At 36.2% G+C, this 16,721-nt stretch overlaps 1 protein-coding gene across 1 annotated transcript in view; it reads right to left on the bottom strand.

Annotated features, from left to right (window-relative positions):
* Positions 1 to 569: 569 nt before the first annotated feature.
* ADGRA3 (adhesion G protein-coupled receptor A3) overlaps positions 570 to 16,721 on the bottom strand; it is a 60,096-nt gene continuing 43,944 nt past the window's right edge. The window contains exons 11-19 of the mRNA XM_032984518.2: positions 15,440 to 15,601; positions 14,970 to 15,173; positions 13,657 to 13,870; positions 13,293 to 13,501; positions 8,301 to 8,425; positions 7,636 to 7,759; positions 5,824 to 5,969; positions 2,350 to 2,445; positions 570 to 2,151 (exon numbers count right to left, since the gene is read on the bottom strand). Coding sequence (XP_032840409.2) covers positions 909 to 2,151; positions 2,350 to 2,445; positions 5,824 to 5,969; positions 7,636 to 7,759; positions 8,301 to 8,425; positions 13,293 to 13,501; positions 13,657 to 13,870; positions 14,970 to 15,173; positions 15,440 to 15,601 — 2,523 coding nt within the window. The 3' untranslated portion in view covers positions 570 to 908. The remainder of the gene's footprint in view (positions 2,152 to 2,349; positions 2,446 to 5,823; positions 5,970 to 7,635; positions 7,760 to 8,300; positions 8,426 to 13,292; positions 13,502 to 13,656; positions 13,871 to 14,969; positions 15,174 to 15,439; positions 15,602 to 16,721) is intronic.

The following is a 16,721-nucleotide window of genomic DNA, read 5'->3' as shown; positions in this document are numbered from 1 at the left end:
CTGAAGACCCTGATTTTGCACACCGATCATACTCTTAAGAGATTATCCCATTACCACCTATCAAAACACCTGCACTATTATTCTTCCACACTATTACAAGTGAATGAGTTTTCACTGATATGTACTGATGACCCTTGCAAATTAGCACCTTTTGTCTGTGAACATTCATAACCTTCTCAATTGTAAATGATTAAAAAAACATCGCAGTCAGGTAATTATGAGAGCAAAATAGAGCATTATCCAAAACACTACCAAGTAAACTAAAACTCTGTGCAAGTGCCACAGCCATCTAAAAATACAACTAACTTATGCAGCAAGTACAAGACAGTGATTTTGGAGTAAACAAGTTCCTTGTATACTAAAAAATCTCTTTAAAATGTAGCTTCTTCATGTCAAATTCTAGGTCTTATGCAATTAATTGAGCTATTTGCATCATCTATTTCAGACACCAAATATTTTCTTTCGTAACTGAAACTCCTAAGTTTCAGATACTGAAGTAGTAAAATCAAGATGACATTCAGTGCAATATCAATCTTTTAAAAACCCAACAAATAAGTGCAACATTGGGCTGCTGGGGAAAATACTATTTATTATACATTTAAATACAAACTTGAAATGTGTTGTGGACACATCTGCAGGGTTACAGGTAAAAAATAAAAATGTACGAAGTTATCTTCTGCATCTCTCAAGACCGATGCTTCAAAAAAAATTTTCACAAAATACCAAGAGTTCATCTCTGTAAGAACAGCAAAGATAATAATACACACAATCTTTTGCTTGTCAGATTAGCTTTGTTCCCTCCCTGCACAAAGTACCTAGAGTTTGTAAACAGTCTTTGAAAGTGTTAATAGCTTTAAGGAATGTGTCATCACAGTTCATATGGATTTGTCTCGCAATGAATTATAATGCTACACAGTAGTTTCGTGTTTCCATAACCCAGTTCTAATATTACCAGTACTGTCTGCACTGAGCAAGGGTCCATCCTGTCCACTGCTTTTAAGAGGTCCATTCTGACTGGCTAAATTTAAGCCATAAGATTTTTGTTGGTTTTCAAGTTCAACTGCTATTGGTTTCCTTAAAATATCTTTTTTGCTGTTGGTAGCTACTGTTTTTTCAGTATTTCTGCTACTTTTTGGCAGTGTACTGCAAGCATCACTGCTATCTTGTTGGGACTGGTTATACTGACGTTCTCTATATGCCAGATAGGCTCTTCGGCTCCTTGAATGCCCTTCGCTGTTGCTCTGTCGACTCTTAGGTAAGCCATTTTGCACACTTCCTTCCACGCTTGTGGGAACATCATATGCATATTCCCTCAGTACTGCAAGCCTGCTAGCCCGATGTCCCTTGCTTCTGTTCTTATGATGCCGACTTGGGTGTCCGTTTGTCCGAAACTGTACCTCTAAGGGAGCTACGTGCATTTTGATATCATTATCCACCGAATGTTCGGTGAGACTGTTATCAAGTTGAGGACCTGTGTTCAAAGGCGGCAAAGTAGGGTGGCACTGAGCTGCTGCAGCTTGTAAGTTAGTTAGTTTGCAACCTTGAGAAGAGTTTTTCAGGCTCGATGCACTTTTATTTGTGCATGATGATTCTGCGCTACTGTTGGTGCACTTGGGGGCCTCTCCATTGGTTCCACTGGAACTGGAGGGCTGAACATTTACTTGCACTGAATACGTACTCCTTCCAGGGCAGCAAGTCGTTATCCAAGCATGTCTGACATCTTCCCTGTTAACGCAGTGGTGCACCATAAGAAAGGCACTGAGGCTTAAACACGTTGCCCCAAAAAAGCAGCTGAAGATCAGGTCCATGGGATAGTAGAGGGAAACCGAGAGAGCCCCGAAGATCCACAGAGCAACATACAACAGCAAAGTCAGGCCCACTCCCAGCAGCTGTGCTTGGAAACTGTGCTCGTTCTCCAAAGCAGATGTGGAAACTAGTGACACTGACAACGAATCCTGATGAGCCAGTTCCCCGTGTTCGTTGGTGGCCAGACGCTGCTGTTCCTCAACGGGTTCCTTAAGTTCATATTTACGTTCAGGGTGACGTTTTAGTTGTATGAATATGCTGAGAAAATACATACAGTTTATGAAAATTATAAAGCTAGCCGGTCCATAAAATGCTCCTAAGCTAGGTTCCCAAGTCATCCAGCAACTGGAAAAGAAACAAACCAAAGAATCAAAATTAACACCTTCTCATAAGTCACTTATGCTTTATCAGTTCATAATGGCACTTTGACATTATCTTGGCTGTGTTACATTTTCTGGAAGAATCAGAATTAATTGCAATGAGTATCTAGAAAAGCAAATCCATGAAATCTTATGATGGAGCTCTCAGTTATATGGTACTTACTAAGGAGCATTAGGTCTGCTGCCATAATTTCGGATGTTTGCTGCCGCTGTTATTCCACAAACAATGATAGGGATCCCTCCACCAATAAGGTAGAACCTAAAAAGTAAAGCCAATGTATCAGTGGCTGCTTAATAGCAATGGATTTTATATAGTCACCATGAAGGAAGTGAGACCTTTCCAGAATTCTAGAAATATGCAAGTTCTTTTAGAAAGCAGATAGGGTGCATCAGGTTTGGGCTTTGGCAGTATCAATTTTTTCTAATTTTTCTTTACTACAATTTTTTTCCTCCTGCTGTAAACCATCTCCTCACAGCTGCTCACCTCCCTTGCCGGCTCTGAACAAAGGTATACACTGCTATAAGAAAGAAGCAAAAGCTGCCAGTCAGAAGTTGTAAACTGCTGAAAGAGAATATGGAAACATAGAATGAAAATACTTAGTGGTTTGTCTTTTGCCTAATACTGTGGACACTATGTTCAGAAGATCCACCATAAGAACTCTTGTTACTTGGGTTTCTGTGTGTGGAGAAGTTTGGGAGTTGGTGTTTTTATTTATTGATTTTTAATGGACTCTATAATCTCATTGTATACACCTCTGGCCAAACAAAAGAGACCTCTGTGGCAGATTTTACTCTATTTATCTTTCACTACAAATTACTAAAACACTGCCTCAGAGATGCACCACTACTAAAGATGCACCGTTATCCACACATGAACAGCTAGGTGAAGATGATTCTACAAAAGACAAATTGTTACTGGTGGGAGAGTGAAGCATTACGGATTGTTTGTAGTCTTAGTTCAGTCTGCTGTATTGAGGGAACATGTTCACAACTGGCCTTGAACCAGACCAAGATATCAAGTACCAACACCAAAAAAAAAAAAAACCTCAACCTAGAAGCCCAAACCACGTGTTTGCTGCTGTGTCTTTAGTGCGCAGCAATTCTTAAGAGCACAAATTACAAACAAAAACTATCTTGTAGCAAGAAGCTGTACAAACAGAATATTAACTAAAAAGACATACACAAAGTATGTTTGAGGAGATGAAGTAATATCAAGATTCTGGGGCAGAGTGCTGTACAAGCTAAAACTTCTCCTTAAGTTAGATCAAAGAGAGAAAAAAACAAATCTAATGACCTGGGTATACAAAAGGTGTTACAATATAAGAGAAAAAAAAAAAAACAGCACCGCATAAATGGTGAAATGCTGTGTTTCTAAGTAGAATATTTACCCAGTATTTGTATTATAGTAATACAAGCATTTGTATTGTTATTTTATCTCATGCTTTACATGGAGTATCCCATTATTGAGATCTTCAGCATGGTTCTTTGTGAAGTAGTTCTTCTAGTTAAAAAATCTGAAACTGTTTTCTTTTGTCGTGGTTGGAGTCTGCTGAACAAAATATCGTTTCTGCATGACAAACTCCATTTTCTTGTTGTGATTGGCTGCTAAGGACCTCAGTTATTTTTTACACCCTATTGCCTGGCATGGCAGTGCAATATACTTGACAAAGTTTTTCACAGTTAAGAAATTCCAAACTGTGCCAAGTGTTGCACTATCTTCTCAACATAACTACTGTGAGCCACAGCAAATCTCCCCTCTAGTGTCTACAGCTGCTTTCTGAAGAACACCAAATCCATTTCAAAGTCTTTTTCCACGTTGTTCATGATCTGTGACAAGGTCCCACTCACACACTGAACGAACATCATCACCACCACCAAAACTGCCTTACATGCAACGCATTTCCCAAAATAAAGAATAAAGCTTATCTATGCTAGAGGGGAAGGGAAGGAAGCTTAACAGGTATGAAAGTACATCCTCAGAAAATACCTACAGGAACTGAACATCAGCATGAACATCATCTCTACCTATCATCTGTAAGGTGGACTTTAACCCCAAAGAACATAAAGCAGAATAATTTATATATGGCAAATAAGGATAAAAATGTGTACCTACATACATTTATAAGGTTTTTTTTTTATTTTTCCAAAAGACCCTTTATAATCCTGAAAAGGCATATGGAGGACGAATATAAACAACGTGGAGACAAACAGAGAATCAGTTGTTTTGTCTCTCTAAATTCAAGAAACAGGTGGCCTCATAAAGTCAGTTTCTTGCTGAACAAGCAAGAAACTCTTGCACAAAAATCTCTGCCCTATGCCACTATGGGTAGATTTGAACATAAATTTAAAAGACAACTGAAAGGAAAAAAAAAAAATTAAAACCCACATTATCTGACTGAGGAAATCCCTGATGTGCAAGAAGTAGGACATGGAAAAAATTTGAAAAATCTAAAGCATGTTTGCTCTGTTCTCATACTTGTCTCCAGTTACTGTCATTGTCACAAATGAGGTGTCCAGAAGTGAAATGGTATGTACGTGTCTATGTCTATGCAGAGCTAAGCCTGTGAGGCTGGTGATTTTACTGCAACATTTTTCCAAAGCAAGAACTCCATAGCAAATATGGAGGGGGTTTGGGGGGCGGAGGAAATCACAACAGATGTTAAAAAGGCTACTCAGTATCCTCTGGAAGGCACACAGCTGGTGACAGGCATGATATCCTACAGTGAATACAACAGATTTAATTTTCCTTAAAAGAAAAATAATAAAAGTTAAGGAAAGCAAAAACAGCACTTAAGCAGTATAAATATTAACCTTTTACCTTCTAATGTATCAATTAAATATTTCTATATGCTTGTGTATAGTACTGTAAATTTTAGTTGATGATATTCAGAAAAGCATTTCTGATTTTCTGCAGTCTCTGTACTTTAAAATCAAGCTTTCTAAATATTTGCCTATAACTAATCAAAGTTAATCAACTTCTGCCACCTTGTGGAAAATTTCAGCTTAACAGTTTTTAATTAATATCCAGAGACTCAGTAAACTATATGAACAAAGTATGTTAATGTTTCCTATTAAAAATATTTCACATAGGGTGAATTTCACAGATAATTAGTTTGTCCCATTTAAGTGATTTCAGAAATAAAACTTCTAAGGAATGCTTCACAAAGAACACTGTTTTCATTTGATAATGAGCGATACCTATTTTTCAATTGGTAAGCAATCTTCAGAAAACATATTAAACTTTATTTACTTAAATTGCAGTGTTTGTTAATTGTGTGATAACACAGTTCTCCACACTCTTTCTTCGATGATAATTTAAAGGCAAGTGTTGCTATCTAAAGTCCTAATTAAAGCCCCAGTGGTGATGCAGAAACACTACCAATTCCATAATTTAACAATCAGGAACTCAGCATTGCAACAGCAACATTCTAAGATCTCATCCTTCACCTCATCCTCCTTAACGCAATGCTGAGGAACATAAAAATCTGGAAGGGACTTTACTGACCCGTACAAAAAATCTCCTATGAAAGGCACTTTACAAAAAAAACAATAGTAACCCGTTACATTTTCTGGTCAGAATATAAGCATAGCAAGCTGGGAAATAATGAGTTTCAGAAATAACAAACAACAGGCTCACCTCAGCATTGGTCTGGGTGGGGGAGGTGGCTCATCAGGATCCTGACATCTTTTTGCTTTTTTGGTTACTTGCTTGTAAATGTTACGAGATGTCACTCCCAGCCACAGTACTGTCGCAAGAGTGGAATAATGGAGAATTATCCCAACCTTAGAAAAAATTAAAATAAAAATAAACACCCAAACATTTCCTTTCTACCCAGTTAAAAAATTAATCATTTAACATGCAATTTGCAGAAAGCCTATTTTTCAAAACCTCAGTTCATGAGAAGAAAAAAGCCCTCTTATTTTACTATGTTCTAAATGCCAAGTCATTGTGTTTTTCAAAAAATTAAAGTATATTATGCAAACCCACCCTCCTATCAGTCGAGTCTGGAAAAGCTACATAGCTACAGTTGCCTTTAGTGGAAGAACAACTTAGTAACACAGGAAGAACTTTGTTGGTCAACATTTTTAAGATTACATATCAACCATACGCTTTAGGAAACTGTATTTTATGAACCACTTATTTCAAAATGTCTTGTGTTACAGATTGAAATACAAATTGAAACAAGTAAGTGAACCACAACCTAATGATATTGTGGTAACTACATAGCAGGTAGCAAAGTACAGACCGCTAGCACTCATCAGTAATTTTAACATAATGCAACAAAAAGGAAGTGTCATACTTTAGATATTTAACCAACCCAAACATTAAAATCAGCCTCACACGGTGATGGGGTACTACTATTATTAAGGAAACAGTTAGATCCTTTTGCATGTGCATTATTTTATAGACTGAACATTGTTTTCTTAAAAGAACTTCTGGGAATTCCCAAGTCCCTGGGGTTTTGTCAAGGAAAAGCACAGATCTGGTTGCCCTGTATTTCCTTACTTATAAGCCAACACTGAGATGAAGTGACCACAAGAAGTAGGTTCCATATCTCCCTTACATGACAGCATACGTGCATGGAAGAGGTCACACTTCAGTTTCTGTTAAGATGACCGGAGATGTTTGGGTTTTTTTTTTTTTTCATGTTTGATTCACCAGTAGAAGCACAACTCCGACAACCCATCCATATCAGAGAATTTCTCTTGGAGGATTACTTGTCTCCAAGGCCACAAGAAAAAAAGATTAAAGTTTGTCAAACTATATCCTCATCTCCATATATATGTATGTGTGTGCACACGCTTATGTATGCACACAGACTAGCATTCTTTTTGTGTTTGTAGGAGAAAGATCAGGGAAATATTTTATTGCAACACTTTCAATCAACATAATAACTACTGTAAACCAACAAGGAAAGGCAGGTGGAAAATGTGAAGCTAAAGGGCAGACTTGGCTACAGTGACCCTGAAATAGTGGAGTTCAATATCCTTAGGGCAGCAAGGAGCACACACAACAAGCTCAGTACCCTGGACTTTGGCCTCTTCAGGGATCTACTCAGTAGAATACCATGGGATAAATCCCTGGAAGGATACAGGCTTATAAAACAATTTCAAAATAAGCACGTCTCAAAAATAAAAATAACGTAACTTTTTTTTTCTGATAACATTTTGAGCAAAAACAATTTCTCTTGCAATTCTGAAATACTTTTCCAGTTTTCAAGTAACAAACTAATTTTATCTTCATGGCGGGATGAAAGAGAATGACTGGATACAAGAGAAATCTTTAAGGTAAAAAAAGATAGATTGATTTTTTTTTTGTCTAAATTTTACATTCTGATAAAACTTACTGTACAATACTACTGTTCTGTAGGTGGCAAGGGGGTCGTATACATATATAGGAGTATGAAACTAATAACTAATTTTTTCAAGTGTTTGCATGTTTACTTACTGCTTGGCAAATGCTGGCATTCCTGGTCTGAGTTATGCCTCCAATAAACATCACACATGTTAGGAAAATATGAAAACTCAGGTTAACAAGCATATGCCAGCTTTTTACACTGATCCTGATCACACTGTTAAAAGAAACAAATTGGACAACACAAATCACAGCTGCATTATTGTCTTTCAGAACCTAGCAAGATATATTTGTGATAAATGAGATACAATTACTGTTAATGATTGTTTGACAATCACAAACTTTGTAATCAACTATAATCTCTGGGTTTTATCACAAGATATTAAAATACCCTCCTATTAACTACCTTTATACAACTATCTGGGGCCTGATTCAAAAATTTTAGGCCTCAAGCTTTCACATCAACAGAAATATAAAAGGTTGAACAGTTTGTTAAATTCTACCATCATTCTTGAGTGGTCTCTTCTTTCATCATAAAGCAAAAGTGAAGAATTAAAGAGATACGTGGTTATAAGAGCTAAACTGTCATCCTCAAGAACAGGTGAAATATCTACTTGCTTAAATGTTAGTTTGCATCAACACATTTTATAAGAAAAAAACCCCAAACAAATGCAGGTAACTATATTGTGTTCCTATCAAAAAAGTAGTTCTAAGCACTATGAAATAATTTTTTTTACTCTAGTAATTTTGATTCATACCTGTGATGGTATATGTAACTGACTATGATCATCAACAGGCACATCAGCAAAACCATGGCAGTGGCATAAATTACTGGATGCAAAAGATCAGCTGGCTGCGTATATAATTCAGCTCCTGTCAAGTCCTGACAACAAAAACAAAATTTACATTAGTCCACATTATCTCTTAATTTTGTGGGGGCAGGGAGGATGGCAAAGGAAACACAAAATAAAGAAGTAACAAGAACCTTCTAGACGAAATTTCTTTCCCCCTGCTACAACCCCTGTCCTTCAATTATTTATTATTTGATGTTCCTCTACTTCTTCCACAACTACCTGCTACCCTGAATGACCTTTATAAATGCTGTCACACATCTTCTAGAACTCTTAAACATCATATATGCTTGAATACACAAAGACATTAGCAGCTTACAGACACACACCACTTTCTTCTTAAAATACTTATATGTAAAGCATGTAGAACAACTATGTGCTTCAGTTATGATTATTACCTTCTGCAACAACCCAAAGAATGTTACAGAAAATGCCCTCAGCATGTTTGCAGATGATGGTATAGACTGGGGAGACTGATCAGTGGGTTGGAGGATACTCAGAGGGATGTTGGCGAGCCAGAGAAATGGGTTGATAAAGCATGAAATTTAGCAAAAAAAAAAAAAAAAGGTAAAAAGATCTGCATCTGGGATGGAATAAACTTATGCATGCAGCAATACAAGCTGGGCACTGAACTGAACAGAAAGCAACCAAAGAACCACTTAAGAGTACTGGTAGACAAAAGCTGACCCTAAGTCAGCAGTGTAGCCTGCAGCCCAGGGCCACACTTTGATGTACTAGCAAAACCACAGCAAGCAGATGAATTGATTATTCCCTTCTGTTCAGCACTGAGAGACCACTTCTGCAGAACTGTCTTCAATCTGAGGTTCCTCAGCACAAGGCACTGACTCACTGCATGGCACAAGTCTAACAGATCACTGGGATGAGTAGCAGGCTGAAGCACACAGTGTCTGAAACTGAAAAAGCTGAGTTTGAGAAGAAGATGGGAGAAATTTCATTATTGTATTGAACTACCTACTGGGATGGTATAAAGATGACCAAGTCAAACTCTTTCTGGAGATGAGCCATAAAATTATGAGAGGCAACAGACGTTACCAGCAACATGGAAAATTATAATTAGATACAAGAAAAAAATTCCGATAAAAGTGGTCAGATACTGCCCAGACAGGCTGTATAATATCAGCCCGTGGAGGTCCTGACAGCTTAACTGAATATGACCTGGAGCAATATGATCTAACTTCGAAGCTGATCAAACTTTGAGCAGATAATTGGACCAAATGATACCAAGATGCTCCTACCAGGCTGTTGTTCTATGATTGATGCTTGACTAGAATAGATAGTTGATAACTCAAATAGAATTCAACAGCTCTTTAGCATCCTTCAAGTTTTCTGCACCTACCTGTCAAAATATTACTCAAGGAGTAAGCATGGAACGGAACCTTGGACTGTTCGAGCATGGCAGTATTTCAAATAGAATCTGAGGAGTGATATTTTAAATTTACTAACAAGAATAGCAAGAAGAAATAATTCTGTTTGGATGCTTTTACAATCTACTAGGGTTCCATTTCCACAATGGTAATGAACACTGAAAAAAGACAAACCAAACCAAAACAAAAACACAAACAAACCAAATTAAACCAAAACAACTTCAGTCCCTTTCAGCACAAAATAAACCAAGATTGCTTAACTAAGATTAGCGGGAAAATCTACTAAAAATTTTTCAGAACAGATAGGATACAGAAAATTCTCTCACCTGTAATTCTGACCGGAAAAAAAATCACTCAAACCTCTAGAGTTGGCAAAGTTCAAAAGTGTGTGGTGGGAAAGGAGAACAAATTTGGCATTCACAAAGAACAGCAGAACATTAGGAGGAAGTTTCAGGTCGTTTTAAGAAAAATCAGTGATACACAATCTGTTTTTAAGGTTAAGGCAGGTAATCTGATTTCATGGACAGGAGAAGAGTTCTTGAATTGAAGCTTACAATTAAATTAGTCAGCAGTCTCTTCACCACTCCTTCAATTGTTCTTTCATCAAAATATAAATTTGATATTCCTAAGTAACTCACCCAGCTCATTTCAAACTAATTTAATCAGATGGCCATTTTGATTTTTATGTATTTGGTTTTCTTTGGCACCTGGAAAAAACCCTTTGAGAAAGATCCTAAGACTTCATGCCTCAGGTAGCCAGCATCATCTGAGTTCAACACCACCCATGACCTGGTTGATATCCAGCTGGAGATACCTAACTCGTTGCTGTTACAGGCATGAGCGAAGGGATTGTCACACATCACCAGTGAGCATCAGAGAACAGAGACTGTGGGAGAATTCCTGTTGCTGCCTCCAGATTCGTTACAGGTAACAAGATGTCATGCATGCATTGGTGTGATTTTAAGAGACTAAGAGCTACAAAATTGCAAGACCTACAATAATCTTCTAAGATATCTGAGAAAACTCGGTATGCCTAGCCTAGCTAGCAAAGGCCTTGACCCAATACCCACTGAGTCAATGGAATTCTTACTGACTGCACTGGTATTTTTAATCAGACATGCTAAAAGGAGTGAGGGGAGCCAATAATGTTATTTCTGAGCTAAACTAATCCTAACTAATAATTTAATAAAAAAGACTGACAGTAAAAACACAGTAGGGATGACATTAAGAACAGTGTTGGTGCATTTATAGACAACTAGCAGAAATCTGTTTCTTCTCCACTACCATTGCTGGTTTTCTTCTGCTGCTGTAAGCCTGTAATAATAAGATTTCAGCTGACCCTCTTGTGATCTCTTCTATTATTAAACAGTGGTTAAAATTATTTCCAAATAAATACAAAATTCTATAACTATCTAGATTAGCAAAGTACTCAGTTATAGGTTTTCTTACTCAAGAGGACTTTACATTATGTTCTGAAATGTATAAAGACAGGTCAGTACATTACAACCTACTTTCTTCTACACATATGTACGAAGGAAAGTAGACTAAAAAGGAGTGAACTCTGGTTAAGTCATTCGCCATACAGCCAGGATGATGGACTATTGCATACAGGTCCCTCCCACCACTACTGTTCAGATATTTGATGTTAATGACAACTGCTGAATTCAAACTTCTAAAACTGAACGCAAAAAGAATTTCCTGTGAGCCTGGGACCAGAACCCAGACTTTCTCACAACACTGTGAGAGTCTACAAATGAAATAGGCTATTGTGACTTTTTTACTTAATAGGTAGATAGGCATTATGAAAACCATTTTCAGCAGCTACTTAGACATCCAGACCTTTTGCAGTGTATTAACAGTGTGCAAGGAACATCTAACAGATGAACGTTACTCTGTTCTCCACCGCCCACCCCCTCCTTTCCAGTCCCTCCAGCCTAACATATCGGGAAGTAGCTAAATATTTAAGAAATACCAGTTTTTAAGCATGCATAGAATGAGAGCCCCTAGCAGAAAAGGAAGAAAGCTGTCCCCTCCTCTAACTTTTTTGATTTCTGATTGTCAACAGTTTTCTGTATAACTCACAATAAGATATCGATATAGTTGTACCATACATTAGAAATAGTAATTTACAGCAGATTGAACATGCTCTTCATTTTTCTTCCTCCAGATGGCAGAAATGTGACCAATTTAAAGCATACCCTCTGTTGACATGCATACTACACATAAAAATGATTTCATTCCATTTTAAAGAATGCTGTTATGTTTTAGGAAAGCATTATATATTTTTAAAATATCAAAGAAAGAAACTATAGGATTATAACAGTCTGAAGTAATTTAAAACAGTACCTTCAGAGGTAAAGTGAAAAGTTGCTCTCTGAGCTCTTTTTAAAAGCTTGGCATGTAAAAATTTTTTTTTTTATATTTAGCTTGTTGGTGTTGTAGTAGAGGAAGAATTTTGAAAATTAGATTTGCAAAACAAAAAGCAGCAACTTCTCATGCACCGATCATCATAAAGGTATCTTCTTTCTTCCACGTATGATTACACAAACCAACATATTTAATTCTACACAGAGCATATGAACTACAACAAAACCCATACCAAATTTACACTTAAGTTAACAATACTTCCTAAACTTCTTACTATTTCACTCAGCTTCCTATTAGCCTACTATTTTTATATATTACATTTTACTATTTAGCATCTGTGGTGATGACTGATGAGCAGGGTAGCAGTCACCATCTGTAAAAAGGGAAGCTTCCCAGGCTAAATTCTGAAATGAAAAGCTCTGGGAACAAAGGAAAAAAATCCCACTTTATAACTGTAGAGCACTAAAAAAAGGTGTCTCATTCCCTTCTTCAACTATCACTGTATTTTGAAACTGGTTAATCATTTTATTGACATCAATTTGCTAAGATTAGAGTTTAGATACTATTTTTTTAAGCCACATTTCAAAAATATTTTGGATAGTAACTAAGTGTTTTGAATTTTTTTTTTTTTCCTTTTTCTATCAATGTCTTCTGGTAACAGACCTATATCCTAGTGAATGAATAGCTTATCCGCAGTGAAAGAGCTATTTCTATTTACGGATCACAGGAAAAAAAAATATACTCCTGTCAACAAAGCTAACAAGTTTAATCTAACACAAAGATTTTTTTATTGACTGTTACCTTTATTTTAAACTGTCATTATTAGACTGAAGTTCATAAAAGCCCATTTGCTTACGTACCTCGTTAAAATGGCTTCCTATAACATAGTGCTTTCCATATGAAAATTCTTTCGTGTCTAGTATATTCAGCAATTAATTTTACTTTGATAGATTTCCACTTATACCTCATCTTACATCAACATCTATATCAACACAAGTAAAAACCGAAGATTTATTTCCTACGTCTAGTTTTACCTGAAATGGAACGTGGGAATTCTCATTTTCTTTAATGCAAGAAAAGAAAACTACAATTGCATTTTGAGTATTTTTAAATTCCAGAAAGAGACATGTAATTTTAAGTGTCATACCATTAGAACGGCATAATTGCTGAGGGAGTAGCACTGAATGGTAGTGATATTTTCATCGGACAGAAGAATGCGACAACCATCAGATTTCCATCCCCCTTGTCCATTCAGGAGATCAAAGTCCCACTGAGCTGCAACAGCATCTGCTCCATGCGCAATGCGCCGCAGTGTCACATTTATAGGAACATGGTGACTGGCTAGGTTCAAACCATCTGTTACAGAAGAAATGTATTTGCACATAAGTTTCTCAACATGTAACACATCAGATGCTAAAAACCTTTTGTTAGATAGACACTAGTCAAAACAGAAGAGTCGAAAACGTTTCTTATTTTTAAAGATCATAAAAAAGTACTACTAAAAAACAAACCTATCTTCGCAAGAATAACTGGTGTTACAACTGTGCGACGTTTCCCATCATCAGCCAGATTTGTTGTGTTTCCTGTTACTGGAAAAAGCTTTCCATTGCGAAAAGCAATAAGCTGAAGCTTGTAGACAGATTCATCTGCTGGTCTGATTTCTCTTTTTTGCTTTTGGGTAAACAGGGAAGCTGGCAACTGGATAGAAGCCTCTACAATTGTGTTCTAGAAATAAATAGATTTTTCAAGTTTTAAAGAGAAAATTAAATTCTTTACAGATAGATTAAATTAGCAACTCCTCCAACTGAACAGTGACAGAGATGAATGCATTTTAGCACACTATGTATTGTAACAAACCTATTTGATAGTGTTTCCAAGTAAACCATGATAAAATAGTTGAATCAGCTTACCAAAGTCTTAATACTTTTTAAAAAGAAAAAAAAAAAAAAAAAAAGATTCTGTAGTTACCATACTTGTTACAGAGAGTAAAGCTGAAGTTGGTATCAGTGAACTTATTACAAGAGTTTTCCTGATTAGACTACTGGCAACTAGAAGCAGCAACCAAGACAAGCAGACAAAGAAATGCTGTAATAGTGCATGAGCAGTATTCAAATGAAACACTGTATACAAACAGGTTTTTATAACCTATATCTAAATCATACCTGGGTAGGGAAACACGCATGCAATTTCACAGAATTACATAAATATAATTTCAAATATACACCCTGCAGTGTAGTTCAAGGACATTAAGTGATAAAAGCAAACTGGTATGTCGGGGAATGTAACTGAAAAAATATTTTTACAGAATATGAGGATTCTGTACAAACCCACATGCATATATGTGTGTGTCTGTGTCTGTATGTGCACACACACACAAATGAAATTAACCTTTCAGGTCCATTTTCTACTTCATGCTTAATTACTGTATCACTCTGAGCAAAATATTTCATATATTTAAGGAGACTTAATATCAGGTTTAATATGTAATGAAGGTGAAAATACAGGAAAATAAAGCCAAGTTATTATAAACTAGGGAGCATTTCAATTTTCATACTTATTAAAAGGTCTGATAGCATCTGTCAACCTAAAATGTTTTAATAAAGAAAACCACACCTACTCATTAAAAATTGTGTCCATTAAAAAAATTATTCTATAATCAAACTCTATTATCATTTGTCACTTTAATTATCTCTTGTGACAGTCATTCTGGATTACACAGAAATGCTACTTTAACATTTGAAATTAATAACATAAGCTTGCTTTCCAAATGGTTAATATTTAAGGTATCATTAAAAAGTCAGTAGAGAAACAACGAGTATCTGACCTTTAAAGCCAGACTTGACAATGTATTTGAAACATTGCACTTAAAGCTTAATTGTTTATCTAGATTTCCATCTGGATCTCTTCTCCCATAATCACTGAGTCCTGTACGGTCTGATGTAGCCACTTTCTGAAATACGGTGCACGTCATCCCAGTGAAACCAGCAGCCTTTATTACGTAAGCCTCAAGAGCAATATTCGGAGAATACTGTGACGACAAAAATCAAACATTAAATAATTTTACATACCACAATAATACATAATCTTAAAGGGATTCTATGCCGTAACAGAAAAACACACCCAGAAAACTGTTTCTGTTTATCTGGCAGGGATAAATCTGTTCAGAATATTTATCTTCTCCCTACAGAAAGAGTAGGCATTTCAGATAATGCCAACATCTATTAAGAGAAATAAAAAGCTATTGAAAGTCAAGAGCCAGCAAAATATCTTCTAAATAAATAAATTTATACTTACAGTAGAATAAACTTGAGCTCCATTTGCAAGCCGATACATAGCAATTTTCTGTAGACACTGTACAATTCTAGTACAAGCCTTGGCTTCCCTTTGTGCCATCCAGAGAACACGTTCATCAGCTAACATAATGTTACTTGCTATGTCCACCATCACGTCACCAAGCTAACAGGAAAGAGAAATAAGACATTTTCTATCTTTGAAAGCGTTCATCAAGTATGATCATTATCAGAAAATACAAAGTGATTTGTTGGCACAAAAAGCAAAAGGAAATTGGTTGCTCCTATTTCAATCACCGCTTGTCCTGCTGAAATGCCGAAATACTTTGACTCGGACATTTATCTCCATCCAAGAAAAATATTATGCCGAATTTATCTGTTTACATTATACTTAAAAAACAGAAACATGAGAAATACAGGTATCTCATTAAAAGCAGAGAGCGTAATACTCCACGTTCTAATGTACTAATTATTTGAAAGGACTATTTATAATCAACTTTAAAATAAAAAAAATAAACTAGAAATCAATACTAATACTATTTGCATACATGGGAGAAGATAACAGAAAGAGTAATACAGGCAAAAATTAGCACACAACTCTTCTGCTTCTCTTCCTTTTGCTGTGTCTGCCTTTGATTCCTTCCTCGCTTGTCTTCAATTTTGCATGAAGTGTTTTAGGTTGCAGGTTATACATGAGAGAGACAGCAAATACCCATAGGGACCGGACCTGCTTTCAAATCACCAATTACATTATTGTAAGTTTATGCTCACATTCTCTAACCTGTCTCCTGTATGACAGACAAATACAAACTAGAGAGGGAATTCATTTATTTAGGTCACAACTCTGCCAAATGTAACGAGCACCTACAATTGACCTATGCCAGATTTTCAAAATATTAAAGAATCACTGACAAACACTGGACCAAAAGTGAAGGTGCATGTATTTTTCTAGTTGAATGGACTGAAATGCAATTCACAGTGCCCAAACTGAGAGGATGGAATGTTCTGCATAGAGACAGGGTAGGGAAGACATCTCCTTTATCATCCAGGCTTCTCAATTCCTTTTCAGAATATTACTATTAAGGATCGAACACAGTAGTTTGTTCTTTTTTTAAATATTTAAAAATAATGGCAAGAATGGGAATATAAAAATATTTCCTGTTTTAAGAACTGTCTCTTTTAGGGACAGAAGCTCCAATCAGTAAACATTCTCAATGGCTAACACAGAGCCTCAAACAGCATTTGCAGGCTGTAACCCTTTTCATTCAATTCTCAAGAACAAATCA

The sequence above is a fragment of the Tyto alba genome, unplaced genomic scaffold (assembly GCF_018691265.1).
Source record: "Tyto alba isolate M040663 unplaced genomic scaffold, T.alba_DEE_v4.0 Super-Scaffold_6, whole genome shotgun sequence".
Classification (NCBI taxonomy): domain Eukaryota; kingdom Metazoa; phylum Chordata; class Aves; order Strigiformes; family Tytonidae; genus Tyto; species Tyto alba.
This window is presented reverse-complemented; position numbering and strand designations above follow the sequence as displayed.